Source organism: Ranitomeya variabilis, chromosome 4 (genome assembly GCF_051348905.1).
Source record: "Ranitomeya variabilis isolate aRanVar5 chromosome 4, aRanVar5.hap1, whole genome shotgun sequence".
NCBI lineage: Eukaryota > Metazoa > Chordata > Amphibia > Anura > Dendrobatidae > Ranitomeya > Ranitomeya variabilis.
The window spans coordinates 259,622,662-259,645,530 of record NC_135235.1 but is presented as its reverse complement, the minus strand read 5'-3'; the positions used below and the strand labels follow the sequence as shown (position 1 = coordinate 259,645,530).

Here is a 22,869-nt window from a genome sequence, read left to right as displayed (position 1 = left end):
AAGGCTTCAATTACTTTGTCCAAAGTGGACAACCCCTTTAAATTTCATAACGATGGCTGGGTGGTTAAGTCCTAGCACTGCAGGTCTTGATTAGATGCAGCTGACTATAGTATTGACTAAGAACCAGGGCCTGTGTTCACTAGGTGTCAGTCTGCTGAATGAAGCAGAGTCGAGTGTGCTGGAGCTGGTGAGTGACCAGCCAAAATGTGAGCTGTAGCTGGAGGAGAGACAAGCCAGGGTCTCTATCTGCAGGGCTCAGCTAGGAAAGCTGAGTAGTCTGTGTGTTGGCGCTATAGAGTAACGTGTGGAAGCTCCAGCCTATTCAGTGTGAACTGTGCCCGGAGTGGAACACTTATCTTTGGCGCTGGAGCTTGGGCAGGAGGGGATGCCGAGACTGGTAGATCATGCGTCTTCTGGAAGCGCTTCCAGTATCAGCGGTTGACACCGCAGACCTTCACATAGCGCGACTTCACATGGTTCTACTCTGTCCAGATGACTGATGAAGGTCATGTTTTGACTCTTATTTTTTTCTGGATTTTCTACATTCATTACATTTCTCTTAATTACACCTATATGAGTGCCAAGTGTTTCTACATTACAGATGAAGGATTTGTTTACCCTACATGTACAGCACCATGATTCCTGAAGTGCAGTGTTTTCCTCTCATGTAACCTGTTCCTGTGATCCCGCACTGACATAGATGTGCTGCTGAATGTTCTGGTTATTTACCTTTATGTTTTTGGTTTTTAATCCCTTGGAGTTTTATGAAAGCAATAAAACTGCACATGTTTGGACCAAACCACATTACCTGTGTGAATGCTACCTAATGTCTACCTGAGGAAGTAAATGCCTGTACTATAAATATATGCCTGTAGAAAAGCCGCGGAGACACCATCACGTGTTTCTCAACGCAAGCAATGAATAGCCAGGTCTTTCACCAGGAAGGAACAACCACGGGAAGGGCAGCATCCAATAAAGGAAAACCACCTATGCCAAAACATGGTATCCATCCACAGACAACTGTTTCTGGGTATTTGCCCCTCATCAGTGTGGAGTAGGAAACTGGCTATTAGGAGCAGTGCCTAGTGAAAGGACTATAAACATAAGGATGAATGACCTCGGGGAGATCAAAACATCCAACACCGCGGAGACACCATCACGTGTTTCTCAACGCAGTGATCCAGAACACTGCCCCCATCCCTTAAGGGAAATATGCAAATGCATGTAGAAAAGCCGCGGAGACACCATCACGTGTTTCTCAACGCAAGCAATGAATAGCCAGGTCTTTCACCGGGAAGGAACAACCACGGGAAGGGCAGCATCCAATAAAGGATTATAAATATAGTCATGGCTGAAAGTGTTGGCACCCATGATCATGATGTGTTTTACCAAAAAGCTCCATCTTGGTCTCATCTGTCCACAAGACACTTTCCCAGGAGGACTTTGGCTTACTCATGTACATTTTGGCAAACTGCAGTCTAGCTTTTTTGATGTCTGTGTGTCCTCCAGGGTCTCCTGCCATTTCATTTCATACAAGTGCTGATGGATAGTTTATGCTAACACTGATGCACCCTGAGGCTGCAGGACAGCTTGCATTTCATTGGAACTTGATTTGGGCTTTTTATACACCATCCAGACTATGCAAGCTTTCATCAATTTTTCTCTGCCGTCCACATCCAGTTAGATTAGCTACAGTGCCATGGGTTATGTTGCGCACCGTGGACAAAGGAACATCAAGATCTCTGGAGATGGCATTGTAACCATGAGATTGTTAATATTTTTCAACAATTTCAAGTCTTTCTCAAGTCCTCAGACAGTTCTCTTCTCCTTTCTGTTCTCCATGCTTAGTGTGGCACACAGACACACAATGTAAAGATTGAGTCAACTTCTCCCCTTTTTATCTAGTTTCAGGTGTGATTTTAATATTGCCCACACCTGTTACTTGCCACAGGTGAGTGTGAACGAGCATCACATATTTAAAACAAAGTTGTTAACCCACAGTTTTGGAAAGGTATCAACAATTTTGTCCTGCCCATGTCACGGGTGTGACAGACAGTCATCCTGAATCAGTCTGTAGAAGGTCATTGCGATTAGCTCTGCAAGCACCTTCTTGATTTTTTGCATCTCTGTTATGGAGGGATATCCTTCTCCCTCTAGGACCCAACAGTTACCTCCTCCTTCTGCTGCTAATTAACTCACCCTTGCTGAAGGTTTAAATACCTTCAGTCTCTCCAGCTAGGTGCAGATATTAGCTCAATTTCCCTCTGTCTGGTTGGAAGTACTAGCAGTCGGCTAGTGTCTCCTTGGAGTACCCTTGGAGGATTGCTGGCTTGATTATCTCACTGGTCTTCTCAGGCTAAGTGTATCCCCTCGTTTGTCCACCCTCTATGTCTTTAGTAGTATTGGGGAGTGACTATTGCCTACCCCATCCTCTCCCTATCCAGGGCCTAACGCTAGGGTCAGGCAAGGATTAGGTTCCTGCTCGGTGATAGGCGTGGAACCTATTTAGGGCAGACAGGGTGTTGTTAGATCTGCCTAGGGGTCTCCACTCCCCCCTTCCCTAGTGTTTGGGCTCCCTCTCCCTGTTGTTGTGCACCTAGCTTCTCCCTCACGCAGCTTCACATCCCATTCCTGTTTTTTTTGAGAAATTATGTCCAACTTGTCTTTTTTATTCGTTTTTTTGTGTTGTTCCAATACACACAAAGGAAATAAACTTGTAATTGCAATAATATTCTGGGAGAAATACTTAATTTTTTGGAACAGTTTCAAGGGTGCCAACACGTTTGACCAAGACTGCGTGTGTGTGTATATACAGTGGGGCAAAAAGTATTTAGTCAGTCAGCAATAGTGCAAGTTCCACCACTTAAAAAGATGAGAGGCGTCTCTAATTTACATCATAGGTAGACCTCAACTATGGGAGACAAACTGAGAAAAAAAAATCCAGAAAATCACATTGTCTGTTTTTTTATCATTTTATTTGCATATTATGGTGGAAAATAAGTATTTGGTCAGAAACAAAATTTCATCTCAATACTTTGTAATATATCATTTGTTGGCAATGACAGAGGTCAAACGTTTTCTGTAAGTCTTCACAAGGTTGCCACACACTGTTGTTGGTATGTTGGCCCATTCCTCCATGCAGATCTCCTCTAGAGCAGTGATGTTTTTGGCTTTTCGCTTGGCAACACGGACTTTCAACTCCCTCCAAAGGTTTTCTATAGGGTTGAGATCTGGAGACTGGCTAGGCCACTCCAGGACCTTGAAATGCTTCTTACGAAGCCACTCCTTCGTTGCCCTGGCGGTGTGCTTTGGATCATTGTCATGTTGAAAGACCCAGCCACGTTTCATCTTCAATGCCCTTGCTGATGGAAGGAGGTTTGCACTCAAAATCTCACGATACATGGCCCCATTCATTCTTTCATGTACCCGGATCAGTCGTCCTGGCCCCTTTGCAGAGAAACAGCCCCAAAGCATGATGTTTCCACCACCATGCTTTACAGTAGGTATGGTGTTTGATGGATGCAACTCAGTATTCTTTTTCCTCCAAACACGACAAGTTGTGTTTCTACCAAACAGTTCCAGTTTGGTTTCATCAGACCATAGGACATTCTCCCAAAACTCCTCTGGATCATCCAAATGCTCTCTAGCAAACTTCAGACGGGCCCGGACATGTACTGGCTTAAGCAGTGGGACACGTCTGGCACTGCAGGATCTGAGTCCATGGTGGCGTAGTGTGTTACTTATGGTAGGCCTTGTTACATTGGTCCCAGCTCTCTGCAGTTCATTCACTAGGTCCCCCCGCGTGGTTCTGGGATTTTTGCTCACCGTTCTTGTGATCATTCTGACCCCACGGGGTGGGATTTTGCGTGGAGCCCCAGATCGAGGGAGATTATCAGTGGTCTTGAATGTCTTCCATTTTCTAATTATTGCTCCCACTGTTGATTTCTTCACTCCAAGCTGGTTGGCTATTGCAGATTCAGTCTTCCCAGCCTGGTGCAGGGCTACAATTTTGTTTCTGGTGTCCTTTGACAGCTCTTTGGTCTTCACCATAGTGGAGTTTGGAGTCAGACTGTTTGAGGGTGTGCACAGGTGTCTTTTTATACTGATAACAAGTTTAAACAGGTGCCATTACTACAGGTAATGAGTGGAGGAAAGAGGAGACTCTTAAAGAAGAAGTTACAGGTCTGTGAGAGCCAGAAATCTTGATTGTTTGTTTCTGACCAAATACTTATTTTCCACCATAATATGCAAATAAAATGATAAAAAAACAGACAATGTGATTTTCTGGATTTTTTTTTCTCAGTTTGACTCCCAAAGTTGAGGTCTACCTATGATGTAAATTACAGACGCCTCTCATCTTTTTAAGTGGTGGAACTTGCACTATTGCTGACTGACTAAATACTTTTTTGCCCCACTGTATGTATATATATATATATATATATATATATATATATATATATATATATATATATATATATAATATATATATATACACACATATATAAAATGTAGTGCAGAGATTTCCTCATTAGAGCTCCATCCCGGACTTGACATGAATACGGTGATCTAGATTTGTAGTGCGCTTGTAAGTGGCAGGAAGAAAAATGACCCCGCTTGTATTACACAGCTCATTACAAGCCTGCAAGATCGAGTCACAGCCGAGGATCTTATTACTGTCTGACGGGGAATCAGCACCATGATCTGTAGTGGTCTCAGCGCAGCCCTCATCTGTCAGGTGGTGGAGAGGCGATTAGTACTTTCTAGAGAAAAGTGGATTATTTTTTTTTTATTCTAATTTTGCTGAATTTTCTCAGGAAATTCAATTTGTCGCTAATCAATTTGTCACAAATAGAAAATTCTGCAAAGTCTCTCATTGCCCTGAAAAAGATATGTATGACACTATTCTCTTTTTCCTCATCCACTAATCTTATTCACTGCTGTGCTGTCATACACTGTCTGTAATATTTCTTCCGTATTTTATGGCTTTTTCTCCCTATCTTAATGGCTAAGCGATGAGCTGTGACATCCTCCCACTATGCAGATTAGACTGGCTGCTGCATTCCCTGCTTCCGCTTTTATATAGGCTGTGATACTCTCTCCTGAATGGAGGTGCTATACCAATGCGGGGCATTATGGTGGTGCCCACCTAAGGTCGTGTTATCTTCCTCTCAATTTTACATGATATGTGCGAAGAGGATTGCAAATCATTAGAATTTGTCAGGTTCCGTAAATTTCTACATATTCTGCACAAACTCGATCCGGAGTGAATCGATTTGAACATTTCTAGTACATTCGAATAAAAAAGTGAAAGATAAAAATCCTTTTTGTTGGGCTTTTTATAATAGAGGTTTCATATGTAAGCCTTGAATAAAAATGTAACATAAATAGCAACGTTTATGGTACAGTGCCCCATAAAGGGTCACATTACTTTTTTACATAACTCACAGAACCAGATTCTATGAGATTGTAACCATGTTTGACATTCCGCTGAAAAGGAGACTTGGGCGGAGCCTTGCTTGCTCCTCTTCTCTGTCCTTTCCACCTGGATGCTAGGCACAGTGAAAAAAAAACAACCCCTAAAGCTCAGAATTTGGGGCGTTATACTAATAGCTTTTACTACCCATTTTTTTAACCCCTGATGGGCTTCTTATCGATGAGACTGTATTTACAGATCTGCTTTCTCGTGACAGAGGCACTTTAGGATGTTTCTATGCTCAACTTCAGATTATTTCCAAGCTTTACTTTACTTTCTATACAAATTAGAAGATGTTAAATTATCAAGCACTTGTTTTCTGTAACGCGTCCTCGCGCGATCCTTTTATGCGATTCGTTAAAAGCCCTGTAATTAATTTGCAATTTGTTAAAAAGCAGATGTTCTCCCTTTGTCGGAGTGTCCTTGATAATGACTCTCGTCTCTACGATGTATCCACAGGTGCAACGCTTTGAAAAATGCCATATCCCTTCGGCGGACTTCTCCAGCTAGTTGTCGTGCTGCTTTTAATTATGAATATCTTGACGTGTGCCAACGCATTCGAGCCCAGAGCCAGACGAAAGAAAATCTCCGAGAACAAGTATAGTGAGGACGTGTGGCATCAAGTACATCCCGAGAGACCACACAGGAGGTCAGGAGCGGCCAGAAAAGATAGGACTCGTAGTGGGGTGCCATCTTTTCTAGCTGGAGAAGATGCGGGGGAGTCGGGAGATAACGGGCATCTGGGCACGAGGAAGCAAGAAGGGTTCCAAAGTTTCGAATTTCCTTATCATGAGAGAGAAAATCAACCACCAGGGATTCACTCCAAGGGAAGAAAGCACAAAGAGCAAAAAAGGGGCAATCACAAGGTGAAGCACCACAGAGGTACTGTTCTTTTCAATTCTTATTTTTTGCTGTATATTCCTGTTTTCACTAATATTTTAACACATTATATTGAACGATGAAGTGTTCCTATTCCCATGGAACATGGATGTAAAGCTTAGTATTCAGATTGCATGTGCGCACCTCTAGGGGGAGCTTTGGAGCTTAATGCATACTGGTTATACAGTGACTTTAATAATAACTCTGTATACTGAGAGCGCCTGAATTAACCCTAGGACTGACTGCAGCCAAGCAGAAGTTTACGGCTCAACTGCTTTTTGTAGTCTTAGCAATCTTTGCATCAATCAATACTACAAGTAAATGTAAGAAACTTTGTAACCTATCTTATCAGAGAAATCTTCTTTCTCCACTTATGAGACACTTTTTCTCCTCCCGTTTGCTTCCTGAACTCATCATTCACTGTGAAAAATTTCTAAAATCTGTCTTGATCAACACAAGATGCACTGCCAGCTCACCGAGATTACAACTGACTATAAAAGTCTATGGAGATAGGAGGAGAAAGGAGGGAGGAGCAGATTGAAACAGAAAGAAACAGACTGACAGGAACTGCTGCTTTCTAGTAAGCGTTCTACCTCACCCCAGAGCTGGATTCACATCTACAGTGCTCAGTACTACTGTATACTACAGGTGCAAAAAAACACTTTTCATGCATTCAAGTTACATCAGCATAGCCCAACTCCTTCTCTGTGTTTTTGCTTGCATCTGTGTGGATTCAACTGCTGTATATTGTGTTCCTTGCTAAAATTGCTTTCTAGTGTCTTATCTCACCTCAGTACTGGAATCACAGCTACTCTGCTCAGTACTGCTATATAATGTTGTCCATGATTCTGCTGCTTCTGAACATGTGCTACACAGATACAGGAGAGCAGAAATCCCTCATGTCTGTGTGTGCTGTGTATAGGAGACATCATAACATGTAATCTACACCCACTAGCTTAGAGACAGCTGTATATATTTACAGCAGATCCTCCTGCTCACATAGATAAGCACCCGTTATGGCTGTTTTATGCAGGATTTTTTTTTTCCTCACATTGCAGGATTTTTTTCTTGAAGTTAAATCAGCCAAAGAAATCAGATAAAATCTCCCTCCCTCCAAATCTCTGCAACCTGACTCTTGCTAACTGTAACATCTATACCTTTTAAGATGACTCCCAAAAAAATACAAAAATATCACATTCCCCCCTACCTCCGAATACATTCCCTGACTGTCTGTGAGAGCGCAGATATGGTATTATTTCGGTGCCCGGCTTGGAACTTAGCAGTGACATTTAAATACATAGAATTATAGGACATCAAAACAGAATGATTTCTTCCAGGAGCAACCGGAGCTCGAAATGGCAGGAGCGTCAATGGAAACTCAGAAAAGTGCAACAAATTTGCTTCAACTGCGGCATTATAGACTGGGTAGCTTATCAAGCATGAATCCAGCGTCTATAGGAAGGTTTTCTCTTACCCACGGGTTTGGAGAAGACTGAGGGTACCATGGCCAAATAGGTTCATCGCCTTCTTCCGAAGCTCTGCGAGGGCTCCTAATACTGTAGTGCTAGTCTATGGCATCAGTTTATGAACAGTGGGGGTGCAACCTTTGAGACCCCACCTAAAGGAGATTGTAAAACCTCTGAGACCCCACCTATCTGGAGAATGAAGAACCTCTGAGACCCCACCTATCTGGAGAATGATGAACCACTGAGACCCCATCTATCTGGAGAATGAAGAACCTCTGAGACCCCATCTATCTGGAGAATGAAAAACCTCTAAGACCCCACTTATCTGGAGAATGAAAAACTATTGAGACCTCATCTATCTGGAGAATGAAGAACTTCTGAGACCTCATCCATCTGGAGTATGAAGAACCTCTAAGACCCCATCTATCTGGAGAATGAAAAACCACTGAGACCTCATCTTTCTGGAGAGTGAAGAACCTCTGAGACCCCATCTATCTGGAGAATGAAGTTATCATGCTACGTCTACTTCTAAGTTCTCCCTTCTCAGCCGGGTGGAGCTCCACTGTGCTAGGAAAACAGTCAGGGAGACACAAAGCTGAACCAGATCACAGTTTGTTCCCCTCTTCTCATAAAGCACACTTGCTAATTTTCCTGGGCCAGAAAAGCCGGAGACTTCCTTAACTCACTGAAGAGTTGCCAAATTTCTTGGCTTTTGCCAAAATTTTTCTAGAAAGCAAAATAAAGTTTCTTGTGCTACTTCATTGTACAAGGCCCAGACCAAAATAACATGAATAGGGCATAACAGAGGCCCAGAGGGGGTGGCAGAGTTGTGGAGGTAAAAATATCTTAATTACCTGCCGGAATGGTCCCAACAAAATATTGTTCCTATAATTGCCAAATAATAGCCCCACACTTCATTATACCGGGTTGTTTTTAGATGTTCCAGGGGTCTTTTTCATGTGGCTCTTTTGGACATTGGGGTCCTTTTCCAAGTTTGCTTCCCCAAAAACAATCTCTGCATTTTGGAACTTTGCTTTGCTCATCACAATTACTACCACACGCGTAAGAGCAGAGACTTAGGATGAAGGGGTTATCTGCTGAGGAGAAGTCATGGATAGGTAATAACTTATTGATTGGTGGAGGTCCGACTACTGTGACCCCACCAATCGGAAGAACGGGATACTTTTATCCTTGTTATGCGCATGTTCAACCAACTCTCCATTTATTCCCTATGGGACTGAACAGCTCTGCCTTGAGCTTTTTTTCGGCAGTCCTATGGAGAATGGAGCAGCGGTCGATCATATGCACTGCCGCTTCATTCTATCTGGGATATATGTGCCCTGTTCTGCTGATTAGCGCAGGTCCCAGCAGTCAGACCCCCTCGCAGATCCTGTGGATAGGGGTCACCAATGCTCCGAGAGTCTTATATGTGCAAATCTTCTTGGAGGAGCTTTTGAGCCCCCAGGAATCGGAGCCACATGGGCAATGTTATCTCTGCACCCCCCATATAAGGATGCGGAGGGTTACATTCAGCATTTGGCATAGTCTGAGTCTGGAGATTGATGTGTTTTGTGTGATTTTCTTCTGCCCGAGGCTAAAGAACATGAGAAATCCCACCATACCCAACGCGTTGACTTGGAAACCACCGAAGCCTTTTTCACCTTGAAAATCTCAGAAATGCTTCTCTTCTTATTGTCCTCTATGGACCTGCCGCCATTACATTACCAGCCCGAAACGTGCAATCCCCCATCGCCGAGATCAATTATTGACCCTCATCCTCAGTTTGATTGGGAAGAGCGATTTTCACGGCTGCAAAGAGTTTAATCCCGCAGATAAAGATTTCCCGTCGATGTTTTTAATGTCAGCCCAAAGCATCAAAGAGAGGTTTACGGCCCCCCAGAGTGAGATTATCCCTGTTGCCGGCCCACTCTGCGCCGTGGATTAGTCTACTTATTTTTAGGATCTAACATCAAATAATATTGAGCCATAAAAATATCTATCTTCTGTTTCACGTAATTGTAATAACGGCGCGGCTAGATTAACGCGCGGCACTTTGGCGAACTCCCGGGCCCACGTACCAGACTTTATTAACCAAGATTTGCTTACTGGATTCTAACGAGAACTTGGAAATCATGATGGGAATAGTCAGCAGCGGCGCGCTAATCGTCACCACTGGAGACCTCTTCTCTGTCTGGCCGGGTTTGCTTACGAGACGCGTTCTCGCTTCCTGGGAGGATCGTAGCCTGTGAATTCATGAACACGAGCAGTCAGCGGGGAGCCTTAATTTAGACAAATGAATGCAATTACACACATCCTAACAGCGAGGCTGTAATTGCTGATAACCCGGCACAGACACCACCAGAGACCGCTGCAACATAGGGTTATAATTAAAGAAATATACTTTGAGCGAAACACGTGGGCCCTGCTGCTGCGCGCTGCCTCCTACTTGTGCATATACATCATTCGGCTTATGGGTAATTGTCCCATTGGTCTGTATTTCTTGGGAAGAAAAGGGCATCGCATCTCCTGAGGGGTACACTGAAGGTATAGTGGGGGGGGTAAACTAATGTTTATAATGTGAGCTAAACTAACAGATCATCATTATACACAGATAGGTGTACGGAGCATTATGCAGTCGTACCAGGTACAATCAGGCGGAACTTTGTTTGTCTTCCTTTCCCATGAACAAGCCACGCTGCATGCCCGAAATCACACTTCAGTTAAATCTGCAGGTTGGCACTCTACAATTTTGCTGCTACCTCCAAGCTGCATGTGACTGCCGAGCTGCATGCCATAAATCACACTTCAGTTAAATCTGGTTAAATCTGCAGGTTGGCACTCTACAATTTTGCTGCTACCTCCAAGCTGCACATGACCTGCCGAGCTGCATGCCGTAAATCACACTTCAGTTAAATCTGCAGGTTGGCACTCTACAATTCTACTGCTGCCTCCAAGCTGTATGTGACATGCCGAGCTGCATGCCATAAATCACACTTCAGTTAAATCTGCAGGTTGGCACTCTACAATTCTACTGCTGCCTCCAAGATGCATGTGACCTGCCGAACTGCATGCCATAAATCACACTTCAGTTAAATCTGCAGGTTGGCACTCTACAATTCTGCTGCTGCCTCCAAGCTGCACGTGACCTGCCGAGCTGCATGCCATAAATCACTCTTCAGTTAAATCTGCAGGTTGGCACTCTACAATTCTGCTGCTGCCTCCAAGCTGCACGTGACCTGCCGAGCTGCATGCCATAAATCACTCTTCAGTTAAATCTGCAGGTTGGCACTCTACAATTCTACTGCTGCCTCCAAGCTGTATGTGACCTGCCGAGCTGCATGCCATAAATCACTCTTCAGTTAAATCTGCAGGTTGGCACTCTACAATTCTGCTGCTGCCTCCAAGCTGCACGTGACCTGCCGAGCTGCATGCCATAAATCACACTTCAGTTAAATCTGCAGGTTGGCACTCTACAATTCTACTGCTGCCTCCAAGCTGTATGTGACCTGCCGAGCTGCATGCCATAAATCACTCTTCAGTTAAATCTGCAGGTTGGCACTCTACAATTCTGCTGCTGCCTCCAAGCTGCTCGTGACCTGTCGAGCTGCATGCCATAAATCACTCTTCAGTTAAAGCTGCCAGATGGCGCTTTAACTTTTTTTTCTGAAGCTTTTTGTAAACTGCATGTCAGAATTTGCACCTCAGTCAAAGCTTCATGTTGGCAGTTTATAATTTTGCTGCCTTTTCCAAGCTGCATGTGACATGCCGATATATATGGCGGAAATCGCAGTGCAGGATGGCACTTTACATTAGTTCTGCCTCCTTCAAACCTCATAAGTGCCAAGTTGCATGCCAGAGATGACATTTTGCGTTAAAGCTGCAGGATGGTGCGTAATAATTCCTGCACCACCGCACAGCACATGCCATCCTGAGAACTCCACCCCAGTTGTTTTTGCTATTTCCATGTAGCCCAGCTGGGATATTGTGGTACATATATTACGTTATACACTTCTCTAATGGATAATACAGACAAGTCATTCTATGTATTTTCCTTTTATCTATGTAATCAGTGTAACCTTCCTGCTGCTCCATTGTCCTCAGGTGTACCGCAGCGGACAACAATGCGATGAAGCTGTCCGTCCTCCGGATGGCGGTCCGGTGATAAGGGCCAATTTGCTCTCTAATCCTCCTTTCCTCTGTACTTGCAGGCAGAGGCTTTGAAGCCGAACCCAGTGGTCTTTTGAAAGAAGATTTAAGCCTCCGAGAGCCCACCCAGCTCATTCATGTTGCGCTGTCTCCCGGTGTGTCAGTCACCGCGCCACCATTAACAGTCACCAAGCCGATGTATATTACCGAGCAGGAGCCCACGGCGATGGTGGAGACGCCACGCCGCAGCAAGGTAGACGTCCGATCGATAAACCCACTTCGCCCCAGTTGCCTTCAGTTCACAGATCGCGCCTGGAAATATGGTTATCATGTCGTACGGTTGGCTCTGCCCTGGGCGATTAATGATACTCGAGCACAGATGAGACGCTGCCGGATTAATATTGAAAAAGTTTTTCTCTGGGCGATGGCAGGACGGGGGCTGGTGGCTTTGAAAAAATAAAACCCTTTGTTCTCAGCGGTTGAGTCTGAAGCCCAACACGCAGCATGCAACCTCTGATCCTTCCATCTGCTTGCTCCACGCACGCTGCTCGCTCCGCTCTCCTGGTAATACTCAGTCTTATGATTCAGCGCAATACTAATATCTTATTAAACAGGAATGAAGCCGAATGGCAGCGACTGCGGGGCTCACGGCTCCAAATAAAGCCAATTTGTACAGCCGCAAATAATTGCGTTCTCCCGGGAGAGACCTCCTCCCTCCCCCCTACCGCAGCGCTTTCATGCTTCACATTCATTAAAGGGTTCGAACATCGCTAAATATTAATCTATATTCAGAGGCGTCTCTTGGTGTCTGATAGCCAATATTGCAGCCCATGATTATCCAAAAACAGCACCATCCCTAGTGATATAGTCATAGAAGTGAATGGAGCTGAGCTGCAATGCCAGACGCAACCTGTGGACAACGGTGGCGCTGTTTATGGAAGAAATAAGTCATGTTTTCTCAGACACTGGATGCATATGAACTTTCCATAATGCATTTCTCTAATAAAATTATAGATTTAAAGGGATTTTCCAGAATTTGTAAAAATATAAATCTATACATACCTCTTTGATCACCCAAAACTGCAGGTGTTGCTAGAATCAGGGGACTGAAAAAGTTAGTCCTGTTGTTTTTTTATTATTTACTTAATCAATGTTCTGCTCTTGGCTACTTTTTTTTTTTTTTATAAATAATAGAAAACCCCTTTAAATTAACCTTAAGGGGTAACTGTCATTTTAAATCCCCCCCCCCCCATAATCCAATAGTACACATGAAAATAAGAAACTTTGTAATACATCTTATCAGGGAAATCTACTTCTTTTGCCTCCAAGACTGATCGATCATTCTCAAAATTCTCAAATCACATTTATGTGACTACAGTTTTTTCCGTGACTGAGACGGGGGATGACGGCTGGTGCTCGTAAGGTTCAACAGCGAACTGTAACTTTTGGGAGAAGTTTCTGCAGAATATCTATGCAGAAGTTGCAGCGGAGTGTCTGAGGAGACATTGCAGCGGAGTGTCTGAGCGGGCGTTGCAGCGGAGTGTCTGAGCGGGCGTTGCAGCGGAGTGCCTGAGCGGGCGTTGCAGCGGAGTGTCTGAGCGGGCGTTGCAGCGGAGTGCCTGAGCGGGCGTTGCAGCGGAGTGCCTGAGCAGGCGTTGCAGCGGAGTGTCTGAGCAGGCGTTGCAGCGGAGTGTCTGAGCAGGCGTTGCAGCGGAGTGCCTGAGCGGGCGTTGCAGCGGAGTGCCTGAGCGGGCGTTGCAGCGGAGTGCCTGAGCAGGCGTTGCAGCGGAGTGTCTGAGCAGGCGTTGCAGCGGAGTGTCTGAGCAGGCGTTGCAGCGGAGTGCCTGAGCGGGCGTTGCAGCGGAGTGCCTGAGCAGACGTTGCAGCGGAGCGTCTCTAGCTCCTCCTCCCTCCGTAGATGAATTTGAAAAGCATCAGCTGTCATCTCGTATCTCAGTGATGGGAAAATCTGTCTTCTCTGAAGACAGATTTTACAAATTGTACCATGAAATGGAGAGGGAAAGATGAGTCCATGAAGAGAAAGATGCAGATTTCTCTCATAAGATACATTAGAAAGTTTTTGTTTTTTTCTTGTTTATTATTGATTTATGAAAATTAAAACAACGTTTACCTTTAAAGGGAATCTGTCACCACATTTGACCTCTCCAAACTATTAATATGGACGTACATCACACTGGGAACACCTCCCTCATGTAAAACAAGCTCTGGAGGCAGAGTTATCTCCAGGCACCATCCGCCCCGGAGGCTGGAAGAGGTCACTTTATAAAGTGATGGAAGATGATTTCTCTGCAACAATACAGCAGATTTGAGACACAGGGAGGACTGTTCTCAGCAGTTTATAGCCTGTATGTCCATAGTAATGATAGTTTAGATAGGTCAAATGTGGTGACAGATTCCCTTTAAATGTGTTGCTAGGAAAAAGTACCTAAAGTACCTAAGTTCACAGCTTCTTACAGATAGGGGGCAGTGTAACAACTCAAAGAATAAGGATGGAGGAATGAAGCTCTTCGGGTGGTACACCATCTGATATACTGGGGGAAAGTCTCCTAAAATACCTTCTATTAGAATCCGGGGGGTTTGTTTTTCCCTCTTGGTTCCGACAAACACTGTTGTTGTCATGACAACAGACTGGAAGTAGAGTTGTCCCACTTCCTCCAACTTCCTGCTTACGTCCTGTTGTCCAGAGCACTGGAAGAAGAAAGAGAAAAACTTGACCAATCTCAGAAAGGAACCCCAAGAAAAGTCTGAATTGAGGGGAATATCGAGAGGTTGTAGCGTGATGCGAAATCAACTGAAATTGGAGTCCCCCTTTAAATGCACCACTAATCCTGCAGCGGGAACCATATTTATATAGATTTACTGTTTTCCAGTCCCACGGGAAAAAGGGGGGAGATGTGATGCCGACATTAGACATGACCATGTTTGACTGGACAGATTACGAAGACATGAAGCCCGACACGTGGCCATCGCCAAAGAAAGGTAATTAAAGGGGCATGTAGGAGATTCCCAAAATGTGTCAAAACTGGGTCCTTGTATGAAGGGGGAATGAAGGGGAATATTGGGATTACCCTTACTTATCTTATTATTAAGTCAAGCTTAATCCTTTTAAAGGCACAGAGGCATACAGAGATCATCTGTGAACTTTCATATACGACAAAAGGGTTACAGTAAAGGGTTAAAATGATTATTAATTGGTCTATATCAATATACATTAACATGCGTGACGATTAGGTGTAAAAACAAATATATGGGCATCCTAAAAAATGTATTTGCAATAGGGAAACGAGAAAAACTGAATATGACCTCAATGGGTGAAGAGGAACCGTGCGACCATCATCTGGACTGTCTGCCAGGTAGGAGAGGCTGTCACTTTATGCTGTGTTTAGCAGGGGTAATTTTTCTTAATTTTTTGGATTTCTCAGACGTACCAGAAGTAGTGATTTTGTGCTGCGATTATACAGGCCGGAGCCTGAGGCTGCACTATTAAGAGATTTTAGTGAGGCTGGAGATGAGTGGGTTAAAATCTGCGCTGCCAGAGGTGCAAAGATGAGCAGGAGACGGGAAATGTGGTTTATTGGTCGACGCGTTTCGAAGTGACACACTTCTTCATCAGGACAATCCAGAATGATGAGTACAGGCAGCGAGTGAGGATGTAACTGGTCACATCAATCAAATAAAGATCATATGACCGGGGTGCAACGTTATCGTGCCAAAAATATGCGGTATGTACAAATATATGAAAATATTAGAATGAATTAAATGGATGGTAATAAGAAGAAGAAAAAAGGGGAAGAAAAAAGATGAATTAAGACAAAAAAGAAGAAAAAATATTTAAATGAACTGGAGGAGATGAGGAAGGAAGGAAAAGGGGGGGAAATGGGGTAAAGTTGCAGTAAGAAAGGAAAAGGGAACAAAATGGGGGGAATAAAGAGAAAGGAGGGGGAACAGGAGAAAGTATTATATAGAGAAAATATTTTTATTGTGTGATCCCATTGGGATGTGTAAAGTAAAAACGTGAAAAAATAACTTCCTCTTATCTTTTTTTTTTCTCTTCCTTCCTTCTGGTTATAGTGAGCGGCTCTCTCATTTATACCTGTATTTCCACCACACACATAAGCAGGTTCTATTCCATCTGGTGAAACCAGCGCTTGTAAAGTTTTTTTTCTTTGTCTTAATTCCTTTTTTTTTCTCTTTTTTTTTCTCTTTTTTTTCTTCTTCTCATTACCATTCGATCAATTTCCGATAATATTTTCATATAATTGGTACCAATTTGCACATATAATTTTTTTTGCACGCTGACGTTGCACCCCGGTCATATGATCTCAGGGGTCCGTTTTTGCCTCTTTATTTGATTGATGCGACCAGTTACATCCTCACTCGCTGGCTGTACTCATCATTGTGGTTTGTCCTGATGAAGAATCGTGTCACCTCGAAACGCGTCGACCGACCAATAAACCGCATGCTCATCTTTGCACCTCTGGCAGTGCAGATTTTAACCCTCTCATCTCCAGCCCCATCATTTTCTCCACATTGAGGATCTGCTGCCTCCTTCTTTAATCCTTATACAGGGGTTGTGTGTTCACCCCCAGGGTGAGCAAAACTGCTTTTGTCTCCCCGTTTCCGCTCGGGTAAGACCCTATTTCCGGTTATTCTTTCTCGCCGTGAGATTCTAATAACGGAATTTCCTGTTCTCATTCCATTATTTGACAACGCTCCCAAATTTGCCGGGACTGTCACGACTTCTTGGAAAACATGGAGGCAAATTTCCGGCACCCTGGTCCAAAGAGAGGCGCCGTTTACACAGACCCTGCCCACAAATTGAGCTGTCGGTAACGATGGCTCCTGTCAGGTGGTGCAGTGTTGTCATGGAGAATCCTGTGTGGATTGAAATCACCGTCCAAATCAGTGGTGACATGTCTGCACGCACACACCCACTATGGTGGATAGATTTTTACGTCGTTGGTGATTTGGGCCTACACATGGTTTCCATAACAACACAGCCCTGGACAGAAATTTGAAGTGGGCATTTTAGGCCCCTATAAACAACAATAAATGAAAAGTCAGTAGAAGGAGACAACTGTCTGATGTGGAAAGGAGCCTCCCGACTCTCCCCTGACAGAGGAGACAAGAATCACACACTTAAAATTAAAATGGCTGATTCTTTGGTTTACAGGGGAGTAAAGCCACTTCAAGAGGCATCCGGAGAGATGAGACAGCGAAGTCTCACATCGGCTTAATCCCTGCAGATACCTCTTATTTCTGGTCAGGTTTAATGTCAGAGATCTCAGTAGTGCAGCCTCAGGCTTTGGGCCTGCACCTTCACCTGGCCATATCTCAGCATAGAAGTAACATATTATGAAACGGTTTTCACATTTATAATGTGCATCAGATGTTCTTCTATATTTCGTACACTCGTTCTCTTAATGGTTTGGATGTGAAGAAGTGGTCCTTCTGCCTTAACTCCTCTGCGTCCTTCAGTTACACTTTTATCTTCGAGTATTTATTGTATTGTGACTCTTCTGTTCCCAGGATCGTGCTGTGATTTACGGGAACATCTTTGCAAGCCTCACAATCGAGGGCTTAATAACAAGTGTTACGATGACTGCATGTGCACCGAAGGTCAGTGGAGCGCGGCTGTCACTTGCTTAATGGCTCCACCACTAAAGTCACAGCAACCTTGTGGAGACGACGGGAGCAATGAGTTATGTACTCAATCAGGAGGGTATAACAGGGAATGTAAGAGCCCGGCACACAGGGGCCACATGAGGCTACCGGGAGAACCCAAAGCCTTGGTACAGGTGGCAGGAACATATACAGGACTCCCCTCTATGGAACAACGGCATCGCTAGAGGAAATGAAAGGGGCCAGAATTGGCCCAAGGAAAGGAAAAATGGGCCCCTCCTGGCACCATAAAGGGGGGACATATTCTCTTCACTATGGGGCCCTCTCTCTCTTTTTTTTACATAGGACCTTCTCCATTGTTCACAACAAAAATTGGCTACAGAAATCCATCCTGGGATGATTTTAGGGGATCATAAACTGGGCAACCACCAAGGGCCTAATTCTCCAGGTACTGGACCCCTAGGGGCATCCTGAACCATATAAACTTGACTAACACATATAACTAGGGGATCAGGTTAGTACCCTAGACCACCAGGGGCTACACCTTGAACTCCTAGGCCACATGGGATATTGCCATTTAATAATCCAATAAATAGACTATTTCAACGCTGGAGTTTTAGAACTTTCGGACGATTTTGGCTCAGTGTATAAGGCAATTTTGAGTCCATAGGAAGCCCGAGTACCACCACAGGCCATATGGTTCATATGCACTGAATTCCAAAAATATTGTACCCCAGAAGTAATGATCTCTGAGACATATGTAGGAACAGTACGGTCTTACATTTATGGATACCTTCAGGGCCGGCTGTAGGCCTCATCTTCGCTTTTGATTTTTCCTCCTGTTTTATTCCGGTCGATAGCATTGTATTGGGGCTCATTTTTCTGGTAAAATGTGTAGTTTTTATTATCGCCATTTTAGAGTTTATACGTCTTTCTGGTTGTCATAGAGAAATATTAAAATATCCAGAGAGGGGACATATCCCCCTCACATTGAATATATGGGAGTAATTATAGCTGGGGAAGAGGGAAACTAATTACAACTGAGGAAGTCAGAGAGAGATGACACTTACACCATTGAAGTAAGAGCCCCCTCCAGTGACCAGGTAATTACAGTAGGGGGTTTGCTCTTGGAAAAAGACAATGAGATTCGTTTACGCAGAGGCAGAGAAGTATGCTTCACAGACATAAGCATCCTCTGATCAGATCACTGTTCTGAGACGTTTTGGAGCCAGTGGTCAGTGATTAATATTGGGGTTTGCATTGATCTGATATTTATGGGAGATATATTTTTGGCGTCGTAGCGAAGGGACAAACATAACACATTCACTTACAACACTGGCCATTCTATTCCCTCCAACTTAATAACGGTCCGATGGATGATGCTATCCATTGCCAGCTGTATGGATCGCTCCGCTCCCAAGCCCACACCTTTATGTAGTGCACCCATCCACCATACATGAACTGTTTCAGACTGCATAGTGGCCCCCCCAGGCTCCAGGGTACTTTGGATGTTGATACCAGCTTTGGTTGCCATATTGCAGTTCTGCAGACCTTGGAGCTTGTATGAAGCAGTACAACAGTGACTTATAACATCCTAATGTGCATCTGTGTCTTTTCCTCCATCCAGGGCTCCGATGCTACGCTAAGTTCCACCGCAATCAAAGAGTCACCAGGAGGAAAGGACGATGCGTTGACCCCGAGTCCATTAACAAAGATCAGGGATCGTTTATTTCTGTCTGAGTTGCATAGGATCCTATGGGAGAGCTGACATCCACCTGTGACCATGCAGCTATGTCGCACGTGTCCTTTCCTGTCATCCGTCACCATTGACAGGATGAACTTCTACATTAAAATTCACTTTATTAGGACATAAATGACAGCAGTTCATTGGCAAATACTTATGCACACACTCAATCCGTATTCTCAATCAAATTAAATTGCTGTTTCGGAGGCAGAAACAAATAAGACGCTGTCAGAGAAAACCCAAGATTTTGCTTAAATTTCAAAGAAGAGTCTCTGGCAAATGTGCACAGGTGGCAGAAATCACCAAGAATTACCATAGAAGAGTAATAGGATGTAGCGACACCTACAGGCTCTGATGGGTACTACACCACAAGAACTGACAATCCCTGATGAAGGCGATCTGAGGATTTTCCCCCCCCCCCCAGAAACAGCACCACTATTGTACACTGGGAATGCCTAGTGTTGCAGCTTAGACCCTTCCACTTGAATAATGCAATACCAGATAAGGCCAATGGATGGGAGTGACGCTGTTTGCGAAGAACAAATTGAATCATGCCTTTCTTTTGTAATCCTGACCTGTAAATCCGCCATTACCTCCCACGGGGGTTGTTGTCCAGCTTTTTTAGTGTCATGAACAGCAAATCTGTCCCGTTATGTAGGAAAAGGTGACTAATGTATTTGTCATTGACTGTGGTTTGCCATTCACAGATCTAGGTGCTAATGATATGGCTACAGCGGTCACATGCAGCCGAGAACCACAGCCCATGCTCCATGGGGGGGGGAGAACCACGGCCCATGTTCAATGTAGGAAGAACCACGGCCCATGCTCCATGTCAGGAGAACCACGTCCCATGTGGGGAGCACCATGGCCCATATGGGTAGAACCACGGCCCATGTGGGGAGAACCACGGCCCATGCTCCATGTGGGGAGAACCACGACCCATGTGGGGAGCACCACAGCCCATATGGGGAGAACCACGGCCCATGTGGGGAGAACCACGGCCCATGTGGGGAGAACCACGGTCCATGTGGGGAGAACCACGGCCCATGTGGGGAGAACCACGGCCCATGCTCTATGTGGGGAGAACCACGACCCATGTGGTGAGCACCACAGCCCATATGGGGAGAACCATGGCCCATGTGTGGAGAACCACGGTCCATGTGGGGAGAACCACAGCTCATGCTCCATGTCAGGAGAACCACGTCCCATGTGGGGAGAACCACGGCCCATGCTCCATGTCAGGAGAACCACGTCCCATGTGGGGAGCACCATGGCCCATATGGGGAGAACCACGGCCCATGTGGGGAGAACCACGGCCCATGCTCCATGTGGGGAGAACCACGGCCCATGTGGTGAGCACCACGGCCCATGTGGGGAGCACCACAGCCCATATGGAGAGAACCACGGCCCATGTGGGGAGAACCATGGCCCATGCTCCATGTGGGGAGAACCACGGCCCATGTGGTGAGCACCACGGCCCATGTGGGGAGCACCACGGCCCATGTGGGGAGAACCATGGCCCATGCTCCATGTGGGGAGAACCACGGCCCATGTGGTGAGCACCACGGCCCATGTGGGGAGCACCACGGCCCATATGGAGAGAACCACGGCCCATGTGGGGAGAACCATGGCCCATGCTCCATGTGGGGAGAACCACGGCCCATGTGGGGGGCACCACGGCCCATGCTCCATGTGGGGAGAACCACGGCCCATGTGGGGGGCACCACGGCCCATGCTCCATGTGGGATGAACCGCGGCCCATGTTCTATGTGGGGAGCAACTAAGTGCACAACTTTGCAGGAACACTGGCATTACCGGCACACTCCTGCACATGGGAGTGATTTTCGGCATTGTGAGGCTGCGGACCCCTACCCGAAATTACTTACCTGGGCCGACTTATGTAGATATTGTTCTGCTGGAGGGGCTTGTGTGAGCGCTTCTTATATTTTGTGACTTAGATATCAGATTTTTGTATAGTGCATAAAGCGTACATGGAGCACACCCCGGGGAGACATTCGTGTAAAAAACGTAGACTGAAACCAGTGGTTTCCAACATGGCGGTCCGGTGCGCATTAATGTGACTTTTCTGTGTAAATAAAGTACGGACAATTACTGTTGGTCATTTTTTTTGGTGTGAAGAAGTTGGAAAGTGTCGAGAAATATCAAAAATGTTCTTCCTGCATTTTAGAGGGTAAGAAAATAAAGGCAACCTAGCGAAATTCATGAGCAGACTTCGGTGTCACGTCCTACATCCGCCACTGAATTCTCCTCCACATCATCTGATCAGGAACATGAACACATGTCGGGGTCCTGGGCAGGGGCGCAGCTTGGGAAGAGGGGGCGCAGGGGCGCTTGTCCTGGGTGGAAAACGAAAAAAAAATTTGTGGCCCTAAAAACTTTATTTTTTTTGTGGGGGTGACACAAAGATGGCATAATTACATAAGTAGGGGGCAGTAATATTTGTCTCCCCAAATGTCCCGGTGAGTTATCAGTTGAATTGGTAGCCCGACCCCAGTACCACCGAACGCTCTGCTGACCCCATAACTGAAGAGTCCAGACCTCCTCTGGTATCAGCACAAACACTGCGCCTCCGCCGGGAGCTTTATGCCCAAGCAGCTGCACACAGCCGTACATCACCAAGCACAATGCTGAGCGTCGGATGGAGTGGTGTAAAGCCGCCACCACTGGACTCTGGAGGAGACGTGTTCTGTGCAGTGACGGATCACACTTCTATCTGGAGGAGTCTGAGTTTGGTGATTCCAGGAGGACATTACCCCCTGACTGCATTGTGCCCCCAGTACAGATGGTGGAGGAGGATAATGCTATGGGCTGTTATCAGGGGGCGGCCTCGGACACCTTAGATCAAGTAAAGGGAAATCTTAACGCTTCAGGACAAGACATTGTAGACGATTGTAGCCTCCAGCTTTGTGGGGACAGTTTGGGGAAGACCCTTTTCGGTTCCCCATGATGGTGCCCAGTTTGGTTTAGAACATAAGCGTCCGACCAGATCCCAACCCCATCCAACAATGGAGATTGTGAGCCCGGCCTCCCCCAACATCAGGGTCTTGCGTCACAAATCGTCTTCTGGATGAAGGGACACAAATGTCCAGACGCATCCAAATACTGAGGGCCGACTCCATATTAATGTCTATGGCTGTAGGATGGGAGGTCAGAGAAGCCCCTGCAAGTGAATATGGAGGGGGCACATACTTTTCTCCATATAATATATCTTTAGCATTGGGCACCGGACGGGCCTTTGATCTCAGAGGTAGCACCCGCATGAAGCCCTGGAGATGGGTAATATAATGTGACCATAGGGACACATGAGCATCCGTCAGTAGGGTCAACCTCCCCTAAGCCGTCTGTACATAGATCATAGGAAGCGGAATAAAATGATACTTGGATATCTGTGATCTGATGTCTTATCCCAGAGAAAAAACAAATTTTTCTTAATATGTAAATGAGCTGTTAAGATCTATAAGATGGGCATAGATCTCATTGAGGCTCCGCCTCCAGAG

The 22,869-nt window shown here is 45.4% G+C and overlaps 1 protein-coding gene across 3 annotated transcripts in view; it reads left to right on the top strand.

Annotated features, from left to right (window-relative positions):
* The window catches only part of DRAXIN (dorsal inhibitory axon guidance protein), a 46,773-nt gene extending 25,309 nt beyond the window's left edge, over positions 1 to 21,464 (top strand). For all 3 annotated transcript variants that reach the window (XM_077249682.1, XM_077249681.1, XM_077249679.1), the window contains exons 2-7: positions 5,933 to 6,355; positions 12,027 to 12,217; positions 14,856 to 14,964; positions 15,264 to 15,338; positions 17,515 to 17,604; positions 19,235 to 21,464. In XM_077249682.1, coding sequence (XP_077105797.1) covers positions 5,950 to 6,355; positions 12,027 to 12,217; positions 14,856 to 14,964; positions 15,264 to 15,338; positions 17,515 to 17,604; positions 19,235 to 19,347 — 984 coding nt within the window. In that variant the 5' untranslated portion in view covers positions 5,933 to 5,949 and the 3' untranslated portion in view covers positions 19,348 to 21,464. The remainder of the gene's footprint in view (positions 1 to 5,932; positions 6,356 to 12,026; positions 12,218 to 14,855; positions 14,965 to 15,263; positions 15,339 to 17,514; positions 17,605 to 19,234) is intronic.
* Positions 21,465 to 22,869: the final 1,405 nt, after the last annotated feature.